The sequence below is a fragment of the Euprymna scolopes genome, chromosome 11 (genome assembly GCF_053919585.1).
Source record: "Euprymna scolopes isolate OS-2025 chromosome 11, ASM5391958v1, whole genome shotgun sequence".
Taxonomy (NCBI): domain Eukaryota; kingdom Metazoa; phylum Mollusca; class Cephalopoda; order Sepiida; family Sepiolidae; genus Euprymna; species Euprymna scolopes.
Window position 1 is genome coordinate 4,209,816 of NC_136492.1, and position 17,452 is coordinate 4,227,267.

Genomic DNA, 17,452 nt, shown 5'->3' on the forward strand with positions numbered 1-17,452 from the left:
CAACCGACATAAGTCCAGTACAAACAGACAAAAGTTTATAGGAGCTAGAAGTAATTGTAATAGAGAAATAGCGGTAGCTAACAGAATATACTGAAACCACCAGAAAACGCATTGAAGCACAGAAATTAAGAACTTGAGATTTTTGGAAAATCTACAACAGTGTAGTAAATAATAGGCAATCAACAATTCCCCCACTATCCAACAATTTTGAGGGGGTTTTTTGCACAGCATCCGAGAAGGCTAACATGCTTGCTAGTCGGTTTGCCTCTAACATTGGAGCCAGTAAACCACTCCCTCTCTGACTTTCTTTGGCGGACAGATGCCACATTAGATGATTTGAAAATCACCCCTTCTCAGGTGCATGATATAAAAAAAAAAAACCTTGACATGTCAAAAGCATGTGGATTCGACCTCATCCTGGGTGTGCTATTTAAAAAAATGCTTCACCGACGTTGCTCCAGTTCTCTCCAAACTTTAAAACCAACGCCTTTATGAATCTTGCTTTCCTGACTGCTGGAAAACTGCTTCTGTAGCATCTGTTTTCAAGAATTCTGGCCAAAGAACTGACCTATTAAATTATTGCCCCCATTAGCCTTCTCCCGCTTTTGACCAAAATATTTGCGTCCTGAATTAACCAAGCTCTAGTCCATCATCTTACAGCTGCTCAAGTTCTGACTAACCAACAATATGGATTTAGGCAAGCCGGTTCTACAACAGATATCTTAACTGTAATCTCTGAACATATATACAAAAAAAAAATGGACAAAGCAGGGGAGGGTAGAGCAATAACCGTAGATAAATCTGAGGCTTTTGACAGGGTATGACACGATGATCTTCTTAGGAAAATCAGATCATATGGTATTACTGGACAAATACTTAACATAATTAAATCCTTCTTAAGAGAAGAATCCAAGTTGTCCTGGATGGTCGTACATCTAAACAATATGATATTAATGCGGGAGTACTTCCGGGGTCTATCCTTGGACCTTTATTATTTCTAATATTCATAAATGACCTCTGATAAAATTGTCTGAGATGGGTATATTTGTTGATGAAACCATGCTCTATAACAGGAATGAGGGGAAAACAAATGAACACATATCTAAGGAAATGGCAGAAACACTAGAGGAAAACCTCCAATCTGTAGTGGAATGGGGACAAAAATGGATGGTCACATTCAATGCTGCCAAGACTAAGCTTGTTTCTTTCAATAATTACAGGGAACCTTCTCAACCACCAATGGCTAAAGAGACATTACCTAAAAGTACTTCTTTAAACTCCTTGGCTTAATGCTCACAAGGAACATGAGTTGGAGCATATACATTGAGAGCATTGCGAGGAAGGTGGGCTCTCTCTACCATGCTAGAAAGTTACTTACGCCTGAAAGTATCCTGTACCTTTATAAGGCCACCATTCGCCCATGTATGGAGTATTGTCACATTTGGGCTATTCTACAAGTACTTTAATGGTGAATGCTCCGACGAACTGCAAACACTTGTACTCCCTCGGCGTGAATATCCCGACAAGCAGCAAAATCCCACCCCTTCACAGAGATCCCTAGATATAAGAAAGCCTTCTACTCCAATAGTTTCTTCCCCAGAACTGCTAGATTTTGGAAATCCCTTCCAGGATTCTGCTTTCCCAACTGTACTGACATGCAGAAGTTTATCTTGCTGCTCATCTCCCTACATTGTATCCCTGCAACTTATGTTCCCGATAGTAACCCTCTACATCAAAGTGGTACTGTGCCTTGTTTGGGGCGAAAATGGAATTTTAAAAAAGTGATCTATTTTCTGTTGTGAATCAACAACCCCATCCCTCCTCACTGAGTGATTCAGCCACACACTGACCAATCAGCTAGCGGGGTGCATTGATTCATCTGTCCCCCCCCCCCTCAAGGAACTTCTTTAGCTCCTTTTAGGAACCAGTGAGGCAGCAGAGAGAACCTGACCAGCAGAGAAGCCAGGCATCTTTATCTCTCATCCTTGTCCACCTGACATTCCAGTATCGATAATTTTCACTGAAAATAACTGCTGCCAACCTGAGACTACACAAAGAACTTATAGACAGACCTAAAAGAACATTCTATATCTTCTTTCTCAACCCAGATACAGTCCAACTTTCTGCTGTCGAAATAAATCCTTTTGTTGTTTTGTTTTAAAAAGGGTTTCGTTAATTGTTCTCAATATATGTTCTATTTTACTTTTGTGTTGTATTTATTTATTCCCAGGTGTTCAGTCGAATTTCAACATTACCCATCAAAATACATTAGAAACCGGAAGTCAAAAACAGCAGACAATCTTGATTATAACAATCTTATATTGTGTTCAACAACTAATTATTTTATTAGGGGTGCTAACAAGAAAACACTCCTAAGCTCTTTTTCACACCAAACAATGCATATGACCATTTGAAACTAAGGTGCTACTATTTGGGATTACAAGGTACCTTCAATAATTTTCCAAACTTTTTTGTACAGGCATTTAAAACTGTTGCAGACTTGAAAATTCAGTATGTCATTGCTTTATATCTTATGAGATGACTGACCAATCTTTATATTATTATTCTTGTCACTTCGGCCATTATCATTTTGTGCTTACCTACAAACGTAAGTGGAATATTCCAAACACATTTGATTAACTAAATTGGTGTAGATGCAAGGCATAAACCTAGCCATAATCTGATTGGCTGAGAAAAACGCATGTCAGCAATCTCTCTAACCAACCAAAACGTTAAAACAATATGGTGGATATATCTTACAATTCTAACATGATTTTCAATAAATATAAAAATAAAAAAATCTGTTAAATTTACATTAAAAATATTGGGTTACAATGTACAGGTATGTGAGAACATTTATTTATAAAAACTTTATTTTACGGTTTCAATTTTTTTTTTTTTTTTTTTTTTTTTTCTTTTTTTTTTTTTAACATATATTTCTATACCCACCTTCGAAATAAAAATGGACTATTCTCGTTTTTATGATTTCAGATTCAAATGAACAGCTACAGCCGTAATCGGAATACACCTACTAAAGCCTGATTGTAACAGCCGGTGAATTTCAAAATTGCAAATCTGGATGTGAGGACACTTTAGAAGAACGATATGCAATTATATTTTAAAATTGGCAAAAATGCTACAGATGTATGGAATGCTTCAGACTGCTTTTGGACCATCTTGCATGAATCGAGCATCAGTTTTTGAGTGGCATAAGAGATTCAAGGAAGGCAGGGAGTCTTTGAGGGATGATGAGATGTATGGGTGGGAGGAGTAAGGAAGTCAGAACACTAGAGTTAATTGGACAAATAAAGAATTTCATGTATAAAGACCTTTGTGTGCCAAAAGAGACAATAAGTGCACAGTTTGATGTCAGTGTGGGAACTGTACACACATATGTGGAAAGTTTGCATGAAGTTTGTCCTAAGGGTGCAGGCCACAACTCTATCTTTGTCACAGACTATTTGACCAAAATGGACACCAACACAGTTCCTCACTCTCCCTGTAGTATAGACCTTGCTTCCTGTGACTTTTGGTTATTCCCTAAGCTGAAGGAAAACTTTAGAGGCTGTTGTTATGAGAGAATTGAGGAAATTAAAGAAGCTGTACAAGGGTCATTGACATGCTCACACAAAAAGACTTCCATGGAGCCTCCCAGAAATTGTTGGATTGGTATAAGTACATTGCAGCCAAGGGAGATTACTTCGAAGGGGACTAGAGTTTCATGTACTATCAATAAAAGTGCCCATACGAAAACAGAAAAAGTCTTGAAACTTATTGAAGGCACCTCGTATGTCTACTGGGGATTGAGAGCAATTGAGCACTGAGATGTCTGGTCACCGTATACTTAAACTTCTGCAGTTTAATACAGTCAGGAAACAGGGAGGAAATTCCAAATTCTGGCAGCCGAAAGAAGAAACTGTTAGAGTAGAAGGCTTTTTGGCATCTAGGGGCCTCAGCTGTGTAGTGGTAGGATTTTGCTTCTTGTTGGGTTAGTTGGCAGTATGTGCGTCCAAGGGGAAACGCGCGCCATTGTTTTAAACTCAGCTCATTTATTCATCAATCATTTCAACTAAAAGATAGGAAAATAAAGTAAAAATAACAAAGTATCAAACGAACAGGTGTTAAAAAAAAAAAAGGCAAATGAAAGAAAAAGGTACTTGTTTTTTTTGTTTTTTTTTTTTTTTTAAATATATCACTTTTAACAAAAACAATATTACATACTTAATTGTCATGTTGAAAATGGTAATATCGGAAAATTACGGAAATTCATTGGGTAGAAACAACTGCTATTGTGTTTTTAGTAAAAAAAAAAAAAAGCTATCGCTATAAGGCTAAAATGTTGGTCGCCATTAAAATGTAATCTAAAATTTTCATTTCGGGTTATGTCCCTGGTGTAGGAACTCTTCACAGTCTACTTTATAACATCTAAGAAAAATGCAGTTTACCCAATTTTCCATAAAAATTACTTTTTTCATATATGCGGGTCACCACTTATCAAGGCCCGAAGGCCACTCAGGGCTAAGGGTTATTGTGTGTACAATAATCTTTCTACTGGGTGAATTTTCGTAATTATTGTTTTATCTATTACTATTTTCAACATGGCAATTAAGTACGTAATATTGTTTTTGCTTAAAAGACCATTTTCTTTCTTTTTTTAATATCTTAGTAAGCACCAAGAAAAAAAAAACAAACAAAAAAAAAAAACACTTTTTCAAATAATGCCAAATTATTTTTAACTTTAGTCTGGTTTTCTGAGAATTTTCCGCGTTTTCTTTTGAACCCAAGTATATACCCCCCCCCTCGCGACTACATCAATGTTAGGCACAAGGTCAGTTCTTATAGAGGGATGATCCAACTTCCCTACTCCTCTAAAGGGAAGTGAACGTTCTAAATGAGTATATAATTGGCCTTGATCACTTGAGGGAGTGGAAGGACTCCAAGAGACCGGCAAATAAACCAATCCTCCCTCCAGAAGGAGGATGTAATGCCTGGCAAGATGGCCTCCTGGAACCAAACAGAATTATACCTAATTCTGATATCTAGCCAAGTATATTGCAAAGATAAAGTTGGCAATAAAAGAAAGAGGGGGGGGGCGGTATTTGTCTTCAAGAAACAACAGCCGACCCTGCTTTTTTTTTTGCTTTTTTTTTTTTCTTTTTTTCACCTTTACTAAAAACAATGATAAACACGATTCAACAATTGTAATCGTAATTGCTGCAGCAGCAGCAGCAGCAGCAGTAGTAGTAGTAGTAGTAGCAGCAATTATAACAGTAGTAGTAATCTATTATAATTAAGTCGTATTCCTTTCTGTTTGTTCACAACTTAATATATACAAGAGGGACACTGTTTCACAAATAGATTTTAATACTAAAAACGGACTTAAACATACTTCCATTCCTGCATGATTTTTTAAAATACTTTTTTACTTGAGTTACCACTTATCAAGGTCCGAAGGCCACTCGAGGATAAGGGTTAATGAATGTAAGTTGGTGATGTAGTAATCGTTAAAGGTGTAAATTGGGGTAGAATTTTATTATTTGTGGGGTCGGCTCAACAAGAACTTGTTTATATTAGATTTGAAGGCTACCATGTTGTATTCAACCGGGAAGCAGGACAGTCGAACAATGTTCCATAAGCGGGCATTTCTGGGAAAGAAGTTTTGTTCATGGAATCTGCGTTTAAATTTAGGCACAGATAGAGAGTGGGGGAAATCGTATATAGTGGTTGTAGCTAGTCGGTGTTTTTAGTGAAAGTTTGGCAAAGGGGAACCATAGATTGGAGTTCAGTCGAGCACTTGCTATGAAAATAACAATAGAACAGAGACAGGCTCGCAACGTCTCTTCTGTGGGGAAAGAGTTTATAGGAAAAAGAAAAGAGCATTACCTACTAAGTCTCAAAGCCGGTTTGGACTCTATCAAGCTAGATACTCCCTAAAATGGAGTACTGTTGCCACATCTGGCCAGGAGCTGACCGGCAAGCCCTATCCAGCCTTGATAGTTCAGAACTGGCTTCGAAACCTAGTAGGTGATATCCTTTTCTTGTCTTGTTCACAGAAGAGACGTTGCGAGCCTATTTCTGCTCTATCGTTATTTTCATAGCAAGTGCTTGATTGAACTCCAGTCTATGGTCCCCACCCCCTTGCCAAACTTTTACAAAAAAAAAACACTTGAATAGCTACAATCACTATATACGATTTTCCCCCCTCTCTATCTGTACCTAAATCTAAACGCAGATCCCATGAACAAAAATTGGAGTTCAGTTGAACACTTGTAATGAAAATAATGATAGAGCAGCGATAGGCTGGCAACATCTCTTCAGTGAGGACGAGGTTGCAGGGAAGAGAAAAGGGCATCACTTATTAGGTTTTGAAGTTGGTTTTGAACTCTATCAAGGCAGGATAGGGCATACTGAGCAGCTCCTGCCCAGATGTGGTAACAGTACTCCATTTTAAGGCATACTTGGCTCTTATAGATGATGGAATACTGCTGCCACATCTGGGCAGGAGCTGCTAAAAACGGCTTATCCTGCCTTGACAGAGTACAAAATAGACTTCGTGGCTTAGTGGAGGATGCCCTTTTCTCTTCCCTTCAACCTCTCTCCCACAGAAGAGACATTGCAAACCTGTCTTTGTTTTATCGTTATTTCCATGGCAGGTGTTCATCTGAACTCCAATCTCTAGTCCCCCCTCACCAATCTTTTACGAAAAACACCCGTCTAGCTGAATCCACTGTCAAAAATTTTCCCCACTCTTTATCTGTGCCTAAATCAAAACGTAGATTCCATGAACAAAGCTTCTTTCTTAGAACTGCACGCCTGTGGAACTCTGTTCCGTCTGCCTGCTTCCCACCTGACTACAACCTGGATGTCTTCAAGTCCAACGTAAACCAATTCCTAATGAACCGCCACCTCAAGTAAACACTTCAATAAATCTCCACACTAACGTACTGTACTTGCAATAACCCTTATCCCCGAGTGGCTTCTGGGCCTTGATAAGTGGTGACCATCGTGTGTAAAAAAAAAAATTCTTTATACACTATTTATTTAAAAGGAATCAACATTCAATAGGTTCTCATTTGCATATTACATTAAAGAAAATTTGTTTAAATAATTAGCTCTAAATTTTTAATGGAAATCAGAAATAAAATTGTTTTAAGTATTCTATTTAGAAATATTATATAAAGTTGATTGATTTAATTTATTTTTAATTTAATTTACATTTATTTTTTAATTATTCATCATCAGCTGCGTTTAAAAATGGAAGTAAGTTTCATTTAATGTATGAGTTATTTCCCTTTAAGCTATGAGATTTTGTTTCCCTTTTTTCAATTTCATGAATGAAAATGGCTTTTATGCTTTCAAAAAAAAAAAAAAAAATATGGTCAACTTTGAGGAAAATCATAACAACTTAGGATATTTGGTGAATCGTTCAGACAATTTTTAGCAAAATAGTTTTCTCCTTTAGAACAATGAATTAAGATTCTGAATTACAGAAAAGTTTAATGAGAAAGGGTGGGAATATTTCAATGAGTAAGTTTATACAGATTGGCAGATGATAATGAATCAATGAATTGCGTTCTGTGTATTTGCTAATGTTTGAGTTGAGGCATTGCAAAAGGCTCAAGACCCAATAGAGAGTGCTGAATGACACCGGTCCAGGGATTCAGGCTCAACTAGTTATTGAAGGAAAATCTGGCTTTTTAAAGGGTCGAGGTGGCTTTCAGAAAGGCCATTTCGAATAAATTCAGAAAATCCTCTGATTGGTCCAAAATATAATTTGTTTTTATTAATTCAGGCCTACGCACATTTGGTTGTACATAAACAAGGTTAAGTATTTTAGATTTGGGCACCAAGATGTAAGCATCAGTGCTACAAATAAGCATATTTATGTATAAAAAACAGTTTACGGATATTTTTATTTATTATATTTAAAGAATATTGAAATGGCGACAAACAAATCATGGAACTTTTTTTAGTAGGGATACCAAATCAACTGTAACATAGCATGTATGGTGCGTGTATAAGAAAATCAGCAGCAGCTGTAGGATAGCTGAAAATATTAGCAGCCGTTTTAGCGATTATGCAAATTAGCAAGTGTGCGTGAGCTTGTGGCAAGAAAAGGAGAGAAAAATACACAATATAGTCAAGAAAAGAAGAAAGTTGCATGCCGCGGAAGATGGACGTGTGAAATTGAGGGCAAGAAAGCACTGGCTAAGGCGAGCGTAAGGTGGCGGGGAGAGAGACTTTAAAAAAGCACATATATGGTAGAGCATTGTAAAACGTGTGTGCAAAAAGATTTTTGAAAAATAATGAAATGCGTTATTTTGGAAGAACCACAAATAAATTTCATTTGCACTTTTAAAGAAATGCTGAGTCGGACTTTTATTTCTTGCCTTTTTTTGTGTTTGGCCCTGCCACGGTACCAGACAACATGTGGGTCTGAGATTTGATATGTAGTGACACGGTTAAAGTGAAGCAGACTCGTTATACAGCTGTCACTATCATGGAGCAATGGCTCATTGCCAAAACACACTAAGAAAGATAATCATTAATCAGAAGGAACCGTATCTGGGTTATCACTGGCGATTTGCCTGCTCCACAGAAATTAAATTAATTAAATTAAAATACACCATTTTTATAAAATTTATACTCATAGATTGTTACTTGTGCTGAAAGAAAAAGAACTCTTTAACTTCCGTTTATAATCTTCGGAAGTGAGTAACTTCCCTTGAGTTTTTCCTTTTTCTTCACTTTTAAATAAACTGCAGACTCACAGCGACTCGTTCCCTACTTTGTTCTTAGTAAAACATAGCTTCTTTAAAGCTCCCTCTGTCTCAAACTTTTTTTACTTCTGATTTACTCACCGCAGATGGGACGATTGTGATAAGCAAAAATGATTATCTTTTCAGATAACGTGAAAGCACCCCCCCCCTTTCAACATGGGAAGAATAGCTTTCTTGTCTCATGCCAAATGACAGTAGGAACCGGGAATTAAAAAGAACAGACCATCTTGACTATAACAATTTATAATAAACAATTCCACGGCATAATCACGTTGACACACCGGTTCTCGTCAGATCACCGAAGTTAAGCAACGTTGAGCCTGGCTAGTACCAGATGGGTGACCATTTGGGAATTCTAGGTGCTGTATGTTTTTTTCCGCTTATCTCGGCATTGTTTCTAGTTGTTCTGAACCTCCACTTGCCACTGGTGTTCAACAATGTTGACTCAGGAGAGGTGTGGTTGGAGATTGTGCAACTCTTGCCACATAAATTTCACGCACAGGCACCCTTACAGTGTGTATCCATAGTATATCAAGACTGAAGGAAGCCATTTTTTTTTTTTTTTTTTTTTTTAATATAAACAATCAACATAAATTTTATAAAAATAGTGTATTTTAATTTAATTAATTTATTTTCTGTAGAGCAGGCAAATCGCCGGTGATAACCCAGATATGGTTCCTTCTGATTATGTGTAAACAAACTGAGCTTAGGCATTTGGACAATGTTAAAACATTGTTAATTCACTACCCGTATAGCAGCAGCCAAATAGCACAATGATTAGAAGCTCCAACTGTCGTTTGAGCGGTCAAGTTTCGATCCTGGCTTGAGGTAGTTGCTTGTCTAGCCACACTGATGAGCTATGATACAGCAAAACAGTACTGTATATGGATGACTATAATGCTCCCTATCTTGGGTTGAGCATATTGAGAAGTGATAAACAAACTGCCATTAGCGTATTAAGTGATGCTCTTTGTGTAAACTAACCGAGCTTAGGCATTTGGACAATGTTATACCATTGTTAATTCACTACCTGCACAGCAGCAGCTGGATAGCGCAATGATTAGAAGCTCCGACTGACTATTATTGTGAATCATATTAATTACTTATGTATTTTCCACTGATTACTTAGGCTTCAATCATGTTACTTATCGTGTCAACCTCTTACAAATAAGTTAACGCCCCAATATTTTATGCAAATAGGTTTTAAACTAAATTACATTGCCTATGGAAACACTTATTCTTTATATATTTTCTTACCAATTATACTTTCTTTTGTTTAATTCTCTTTTTCTTGACACTGCACAGACATTAACTTTGTTTTTTTTTTTTAGGTAAATTTTTACCTGAGCTCCACCTCCACAATTTTCTTTAAAATTGACGACTTTTATAGGTTTTCGACTATGCTGAATATGAAAATCTCATTTAAATATTGCAGAGGCTAGCACTTTTTGAGACATAAAGACCTGTATTATGCACTGTAATTCAGTGGCCGCCAGATTTGTATGCACGCACGATAAACAAATCTACTTCTTTCCAACTAACACTGCCGCCCTCCAATTTTTTTTGGGTTTAAAGTCTTTCCATGTGACTATGCTGACAACGATTATCAAGGTTAAATTTGAGGAAAACATTTTTACACCTCCCCCTAAAAAAAAAACTGGAGTGTCTATTCCGAAAGCCATTCTCTCCATGGGGAGGTTGAGGGTTGGCCACCAACAACAACTGTAGTTTAATTTTTTTACAAGGGGGTATGCTTCCTCCAGGCAACACCGGTTAACAGGTCCTGCAAGTATATATAGATTAGGAGAAAACTCTGTATTGGCCGGTCATAAAGTATGATGCTTAAATATGATATATTAATTGATGCAGATTTCATATTTATTATAGAGCTAATCCTCTATTGATTATTATATTGTATCCAATATATAGTATTGATTTCAAAAGTTAAATATATACAGGGTGGAACGATAAATTTGTCACCCTAAAGAAAACAATACTACAGCTTTATTTTAAAACTTTTATTGAAAAAATCAATTCCTGTAACTTAATTACGTAATAGAGCTGACATTTATTCATATGGGTTCGAAACTGGAAGTATGCCTTGTCCACGAGTGCCGGCGGAAGCTCGGCGGATAGCAGCAATCAGGCTGGCTTTGGTGTTGCGGGAGGTCATGTTGGTGATGTTCTCGACATATGACCAAATAAAGTAGTTCAGCGGGTTTAGGAGGGGAAAGGAGGTGGGCATTAAGAGAAGGGTACAAAGTCGTAGCACTCCTTCTGAAGCCAAGCCTTGTTGCCTTTGGACTTGTGGGTCAGTGCCGAGTCCTGCTGCCACACCCAGGGTCTGCCTGCAGCCACCTGATTGCACTAAGAGATCACCACACTCTTCAACACATCCAGGTACACTTTGGTGTTGACTTTCAAGCTAATTTTGAAGATATGAGGTGGTATGATGGAGTCCTCACATAAAGCCACACCAAAGACCATAACCATGGCTGGAAACTTCATTGAGCTGTGCCCTCAAGTGTCCAGATTTGCATTTTGAGAGTGCTGGCAATGGTCCTGTTGTCATAACTTGGATCGGTAGAGAGCCCGAGTTGTACAGTGGTGCATCTCCGATCTCACTTATTAAACATGTGTCACTTTCAGACATGATAGAAGGCTCCTATCACTCTTGGGATTTGTACACAACTGATCAACTAGTAGATGGTCTGCAACAAAAAAATGAAAATCGGTTTTGATCAAACGGAAATGGAATCATGTCTTTTCTATGGCGACAATTTTATCGTTGCACCCTGTATATAATTGCCCATATTCCTTTACTTTCTTCTAAAGTTGAAAAGTTCTTTTTCTCCTGAAAATAATTGCATGAATGGTTCAGTGCTGCAGTTCCGTCAAGAATTATGCATTAAAGAAATAAACGGTAAGATGGTCAACATTTTGAAATTTGAAATATAGACTTTTTCATTTATTTATATATACTCTGTAGTTACATTGAGCTTTATAAATTAAAGGATTGGTATAAATAAAAAGTGAAATATAATTAAATAAACATTTCCCCATATATATATATATACAGTGGCTCCAAAAAGAAAGTCCATACTTCTCATTTTTTCAAAAAACCACAAATTTAAGCTAAATTGAATGTAACTGTTTAAACAACCTATACCTCATTTGATTCGTCTTTTATTCCTCTTTAGCCGAGAATGCCACAAAACTCAAACCTTTTGAATATTCTTATTTCAAACTACTGTTCCTATGATACAAACCCACACGTATTCGCTAATATGATTTATGGACTGTTTCTCGCAAAAATAGGCACATGGATTTTAAGCCCTCGTGTGGTTCTCTCATTAAAAAAAAATCAGTAATTTTAAGCCTTGTGCCATACTCACAAAATCGTCACTTCAATAATCCTTCATTATCATACAACCTCTTGAAAGACCAGAGTTTTCAACCTCCAAAGATACAGATACGCAGCCTTTAAGTTGCAAGCGTGATTTACCATGATAAGTCTGGATAAACAATCCGCTTATGCCTGAATGTTTATTTTTTTTTTTATTAAATTGATCAATCTGCTATTATTCTTATTGTTCAATCGCAATTTGCTGATTTTTTGGTTCCAAGAAAACACTTACGTTGGAACAATATAAATTAATATTCCTAACACGTAAATATATGTTGTTTATTTCATGTTAATGCAGCGATTTTGTGTTCTTTGTCGAGTGCCGTCTTTTCCAGAATTTATTTCCTAAATTTATTTTTATTTCTTTATTATGGGATGTAAGTTGGTAACCCTTTCTATGGATCGACGACCCCATTAAATTTACCTTAAATGGTCCTGCTAAAATATATCCTGCAATTGGCAACTCTGCCGTGAATTTGAAAACACATCAAATAAATTGGTGACCTCCAGACTTGCATCCTATAAATGAATAAATAAAATTTTGTCATAAATAATGTATGAAAGTTTTTTCTTATGTTGTCACAAAAAAAAAATATTTTAAACATTTGTATAAAGTACTGTTGGAATTTTTTAGTGGAATAATAATGAAGGAAGCTTTGATTTTGTAATTCAATTGAAGGTACTTACATTGTTTTATGATGCATTATTTATGACAAAATTATAAAATTTGTGAAAATTTTAAATTACGAGCAGGACCTGTTAACCGGCATTGCTCGGTGGAAGTATTGCCCCCCCACCCCCCCATAAAAAAATCAAAGTACAGCTGTTGTTATAGTTGCTCAACCTCCAACCTTCTCATATCAAGAACAGCTTTCGGAATACACACCCTATTTTGTGAGTGGAGTGGTTGGTTGCTAAAATATTTGCCCTAAATTTAACTATGATAATTGCTGTCAAGATCCCCATGCGCAAATACTATGAACCAGTAAAAAAAATGGGGGCGGGGGTGTTGGTCGGATAGAATTAGATTTGTTTTTGCTCATGAGTACAAATCTGGTGGCTAGTGGTTTAAAGGGCACAAAAACTACTTGTATATGCCAAATATAAATGAGATTTTCTTAATCAGCATAGTGGAAAAACCTTTAAAAGTCATTATTTTAAAGAAAACTGTTGAGGTGGAGCTAAGGTAGGAATCTTTTCAAAAAAAAAAAGAACAACTGGTCTAAAGCAAACAGTATAGCAAAGAAGTAATTGAGTTTTTAACCTACCTGCATAAAATATTGGGTCCAAGTTTTTTTTTTTTTGAGGGGGGGGCAATAACTGCACAGTGTAAATGTGTGCATAGGTATAGAAAAAAAAAGGAAACAAAAATACTTTTGCTTTTTCACTTTCTGAGCAGCTTATCGAACCAAACATTATGTGAAAGTGAAAAAGTGAACACTGGTACCCATAAATATATTTTTGTTTCAGGGTTGTTTTTTTTTTTTTTTGGAGGGGGGTGTAGTTGTGCAGTGTTAATGTGTATCAGTACTTAAATTTCTAATCATGATCGGTTATTATAGTTGTATTTGGTTTAATTTTTTTTTTTAATGATTGCCTTGTGTAGAGATAGCCGCCATATTTGAAAAGGTCTGGCATGTCTGTTTTTGTAATAAGATGTGAATTCCAGAATAATCGATTTGTCAGCTCTCAGCCAATGAGAATTGCCGGAATATTAGAAGGAAGAAATTATTTTTGAATTGGGAAATGGAAAGATAATGGTATGTCTATGAGTTTATGATCCAGTTTCTTTTTTTAACATAGACGTCACCACTTATCAAGGCCGATAGGCCACTCAAGGATAAGGGTTAAAGAGTGTACAGTAGTCAAAATGGCAATATAGTAATCGATAGTAATGGAAGTTCGGTAAATTTGTTAACCTAAGTGGAACGGCTCATCAGAAACTTGTTCACGTTGGACTTGAAGATAGCAGGAAAACGGAAGACAATTCCACAGGCGTGCAGTTCTAAAGAGAGAAGCTTTGATCATGGAATCTACGTTTAGGTTTAGGCACAGATAAAGAGTGGGGGGAATTATTGATAGTGTTTTCAGCTAGTCTAGTGTTTCTTGTGAAAGTTTGGCGAGGGGGGACCATAGATTGAAGCTCAGTTGAACACTTTCCATGAAAATAATGATAAAACAGAGACAAACTCATAACATCTCTTCTGTGAGATAGAGCTTGCAGCGAAGAGAAAAGGACATCTTCCACGAGGCCACAAAGTCTATTTTGAACTCTATCAAGGCAGCACAAGTCCTTTCTAGCAGCTCTTGCCCAGATGTGGCAACAGTATTCCATACTTGGACGTACCTGGCTCTTATATAGATAGAGAATTGCATCAGCAGTGAGATATCTACTGGATCGATAGAAGGATCCCACCCTTTTTTCAACGGCCTTGGCAACAGATTTGATGTACGTATTCCATTTGAGATCAGGAGTAATGGTCAAGCCCAGAAGCTTGTCAAAACTTCAGGCCTTCCCAAGACGAGAGCCATTCATTTTAATTGATGCCAGATGAGGATCAGAACGTTGATGATATAAAGATAGAAGCTTGCTTTTAGATGCATTAAAAGTAATTAGCCACTCCTTTCCCCATTGTACAACGTGATCAAGATCAGAGGAGAGAGAATCGGAGAGAACTTGGTCATTTACTGTCTTAGATGTGCTACCATAGATAGTAGTGTCATCAGCATAAATGTCTACAAATGATGTAAGGATGTAATTTGGAAGATCATTAATGTAGATCTGGAAAAGTGTTGGGCCCAGGATGGATCCCTGAGGGACTCCAGCATTAATACTGTGAGCTTCTAATTTTTGCCCATCAACTACTACTCTTATGAACCTATCAGAGAGAAATGATTTAATAATTGAGAAGACATTTCCAGCTATACCGTAGCTGGAGATCTTGTGAAGTAAACTTTTATGCCATACCCTATCAAAGGCTTTTGATATGTCAAGAGCAATTGCCCTAGAAAGGTTGCCTCTGTCGAGAGATTCGCTAATCCTATGAGACTTAACTGTAAGCACATATGCTGTAGATCTAGCAGAACGGAAACCATATTGAGTGTCACTAAGAAGGTTATTATTTGTTGAGATGGTTGATTACTTCTGTCTTTAACACAGATTCCAGCAACTTACTCATGATGCACAGAAGACTTATTGGCCCATACTGAGAGGTACATGAAGGGTGCCGGGACAATATAGGTATAATGTGTATATTTCTTCCTGATGATGACTGGCGGTTTTATTTTAGAGGGAAAATAGGAATTACTTTGTTTAAAGATGGTGCGATTGTGATGATGTTGCTCCCAGGATAAAATGTAAGGTTTTATTATAATGAATAAATGTGTTTAAAATGTCATTCTGAAGTTACATAAGATGGTGGCTAATAGTCTGGACATAATAAATTTGTATGTGGCATCTGTTATTACAAACCTACGATACCTTTGTCCAGAGGGGAATTTATACAATCAAAATATTATATATGGAGATTTCTATATGAATATATTTTAAATATTTATAAAAAATATTTATAGAAATATAAACTATGAAAGTTGAAATTACTCTTTTGAAATAAAATATTTTCATATGTATATATTTTTTTTAAAAATTCAGAAAAAAATATTTATAGAAATGAAAAAAAAAAAAGTTTTATTTTATTTTGTTTTTTATTGCTTCATAATAAAACAAGAAGGGGTTCCATATGGTTGCGTATTTCGTTTCATGCTTTGTGACTTCCATTCCATATTTAGGTAAACCGAGTCTACTTCCGGCGTCTTAACTTTGAGTACTGAATTGTTGGACTTAACGAACAGTTAAATCGCACCTGTGTGTGTGTGTACACAAAACCTTTTGCTTTTCCCCCCTCCCACCCTCGCCCTCCTCCTCCTTCCATAGAAACATGGCGTCCATGGCGTTTTGCACGTTACAACAGCCGCAACGTAACCTGAGAAAACTCGCCGTTATTGTAAGTGTTCGATTATTTCATACTTTTCGATTCGGACACCAACTCATAATTTTTTAGTTTTACTTTTCTTTAAAATTTACATTTGACCATTTTGTTGTGTTTAGATTATTTTTGTAGACATTTGTTTTTTTGTTTTTTTTGCTGCTGCTTTCGCACGTGTCACCTCTCCGTTTCAACACTGAAAAGATGTCATTAGTTCAACCTTGTAAATTGCGATTTGCTCGTTGTTTTATGTTTATCAACAATAAAGAACAATAAAAATTAATTTTTTTTTTAAATTAATTAATGCAAACATTAAAATCGGCAAATATTTGAAGAAGGAATCGCATCGACGCATCGGTCAAATAAATTTTAAACTACGCAAATAATTATATATATATATATATATATATATATATATATATATATATATATTACATGTTTTTGTTTTTGTGCGTAAAAAGGTAAATTTGTAGGCCCTTAGTTGACTCACCCCCTTGAAATTTTACCTTTTGAGGCGATTACTTGGCGAAAAACAAAGCCAGATACTTGTGCAGTTTACGTTTTTTTTGTTTTGTTTTTTTGATACGATATTCAAGTTAAATTCAATTTTTACGCGATCTTTTTGTGTTCTTCGTTATTGTACCTATTTACAATGCCTCCCTACGGGACAGAGTCGTTCTTTAATGCGGAGAAAAGGTACAAAAAAAAAAAAATTGTCTCAGTCGTGAAGGACTACTGCTCCTTCCTCCACCAAAAGAGAACAAGAAATGGAAGTGCAGAAGAACAGATACTACACTTTGATCTTGGCCAAAAGGCCAAAATTTCGAAAGAATGAAAAATTAAATTTCAAGTGAAACTAATATCTATTGAATTGTCATGTCACAGTAATGAACATATCCAAAAATTACGCAAAACGATAAGGAAAAAAATTAATTATTAATGAAAATAGTTTTCGGAGACAATTAGCGAAAATTAAGTTTTGCTAAATTGGCCAGACTTTCAGTTTTCAGAAAATATTTATCTCCCTTTATTACAAATAGAACTCTCCGATTTCTTCTTTTTTTATTTCGCTCAATGACTTAATTAATTTTCTACCTCATGGTTTTTCGTAATATTTGGATATGTTCATTACTGTTACATGACAATTCAGTAGATATTGGTTTCACTTGAAATTCAATATTTCGATTTTAACTACAATAATAACGATTTTAACTACAATAATAATAACCTTTTGGTCAAGATCAAAGTGTAGTATCTGTTCGCTGCAATGCACTTCATTT

The 17,452-nt window shown here is 36.1% G+C and overlaps 1 protein-coding gene and 1 pseudogene across 1 annotated transcript in view; both read left to right on the top strand.

The window, feature by feature from the left end:
• Positions 1-9,034: 9,034 nt before the first annotated feature.
• On the top strand, positions 9,035-9,151 carry LOC145288326 (5S ribosomal RNA; annotated as a pseudogene).
• A 6,831-nt stretch (positions 9,152-15,982) lies between these two features.
• Positions 15,983-17,452, top strand: part of LOC145287744 (lipoamide acyltransferase component of branched-chain alpha-keto acid dehydrogenase complex, mitochondrial-like) — a 55,380-nt gene continuing 53,910 nt past the window's right edge. The window contains exon 1 of the mRNA XM_080135509.1: positions 15,983-16,190. Coding sequence (XP_079991635.1) covers positions 16,125-16,190 — 66 coding nt within the window. The 5' untranslated portion in view covers positions 15,983-16,124. The remainder of the gene's footprint in view (positions 16,191-17,452) is intronic.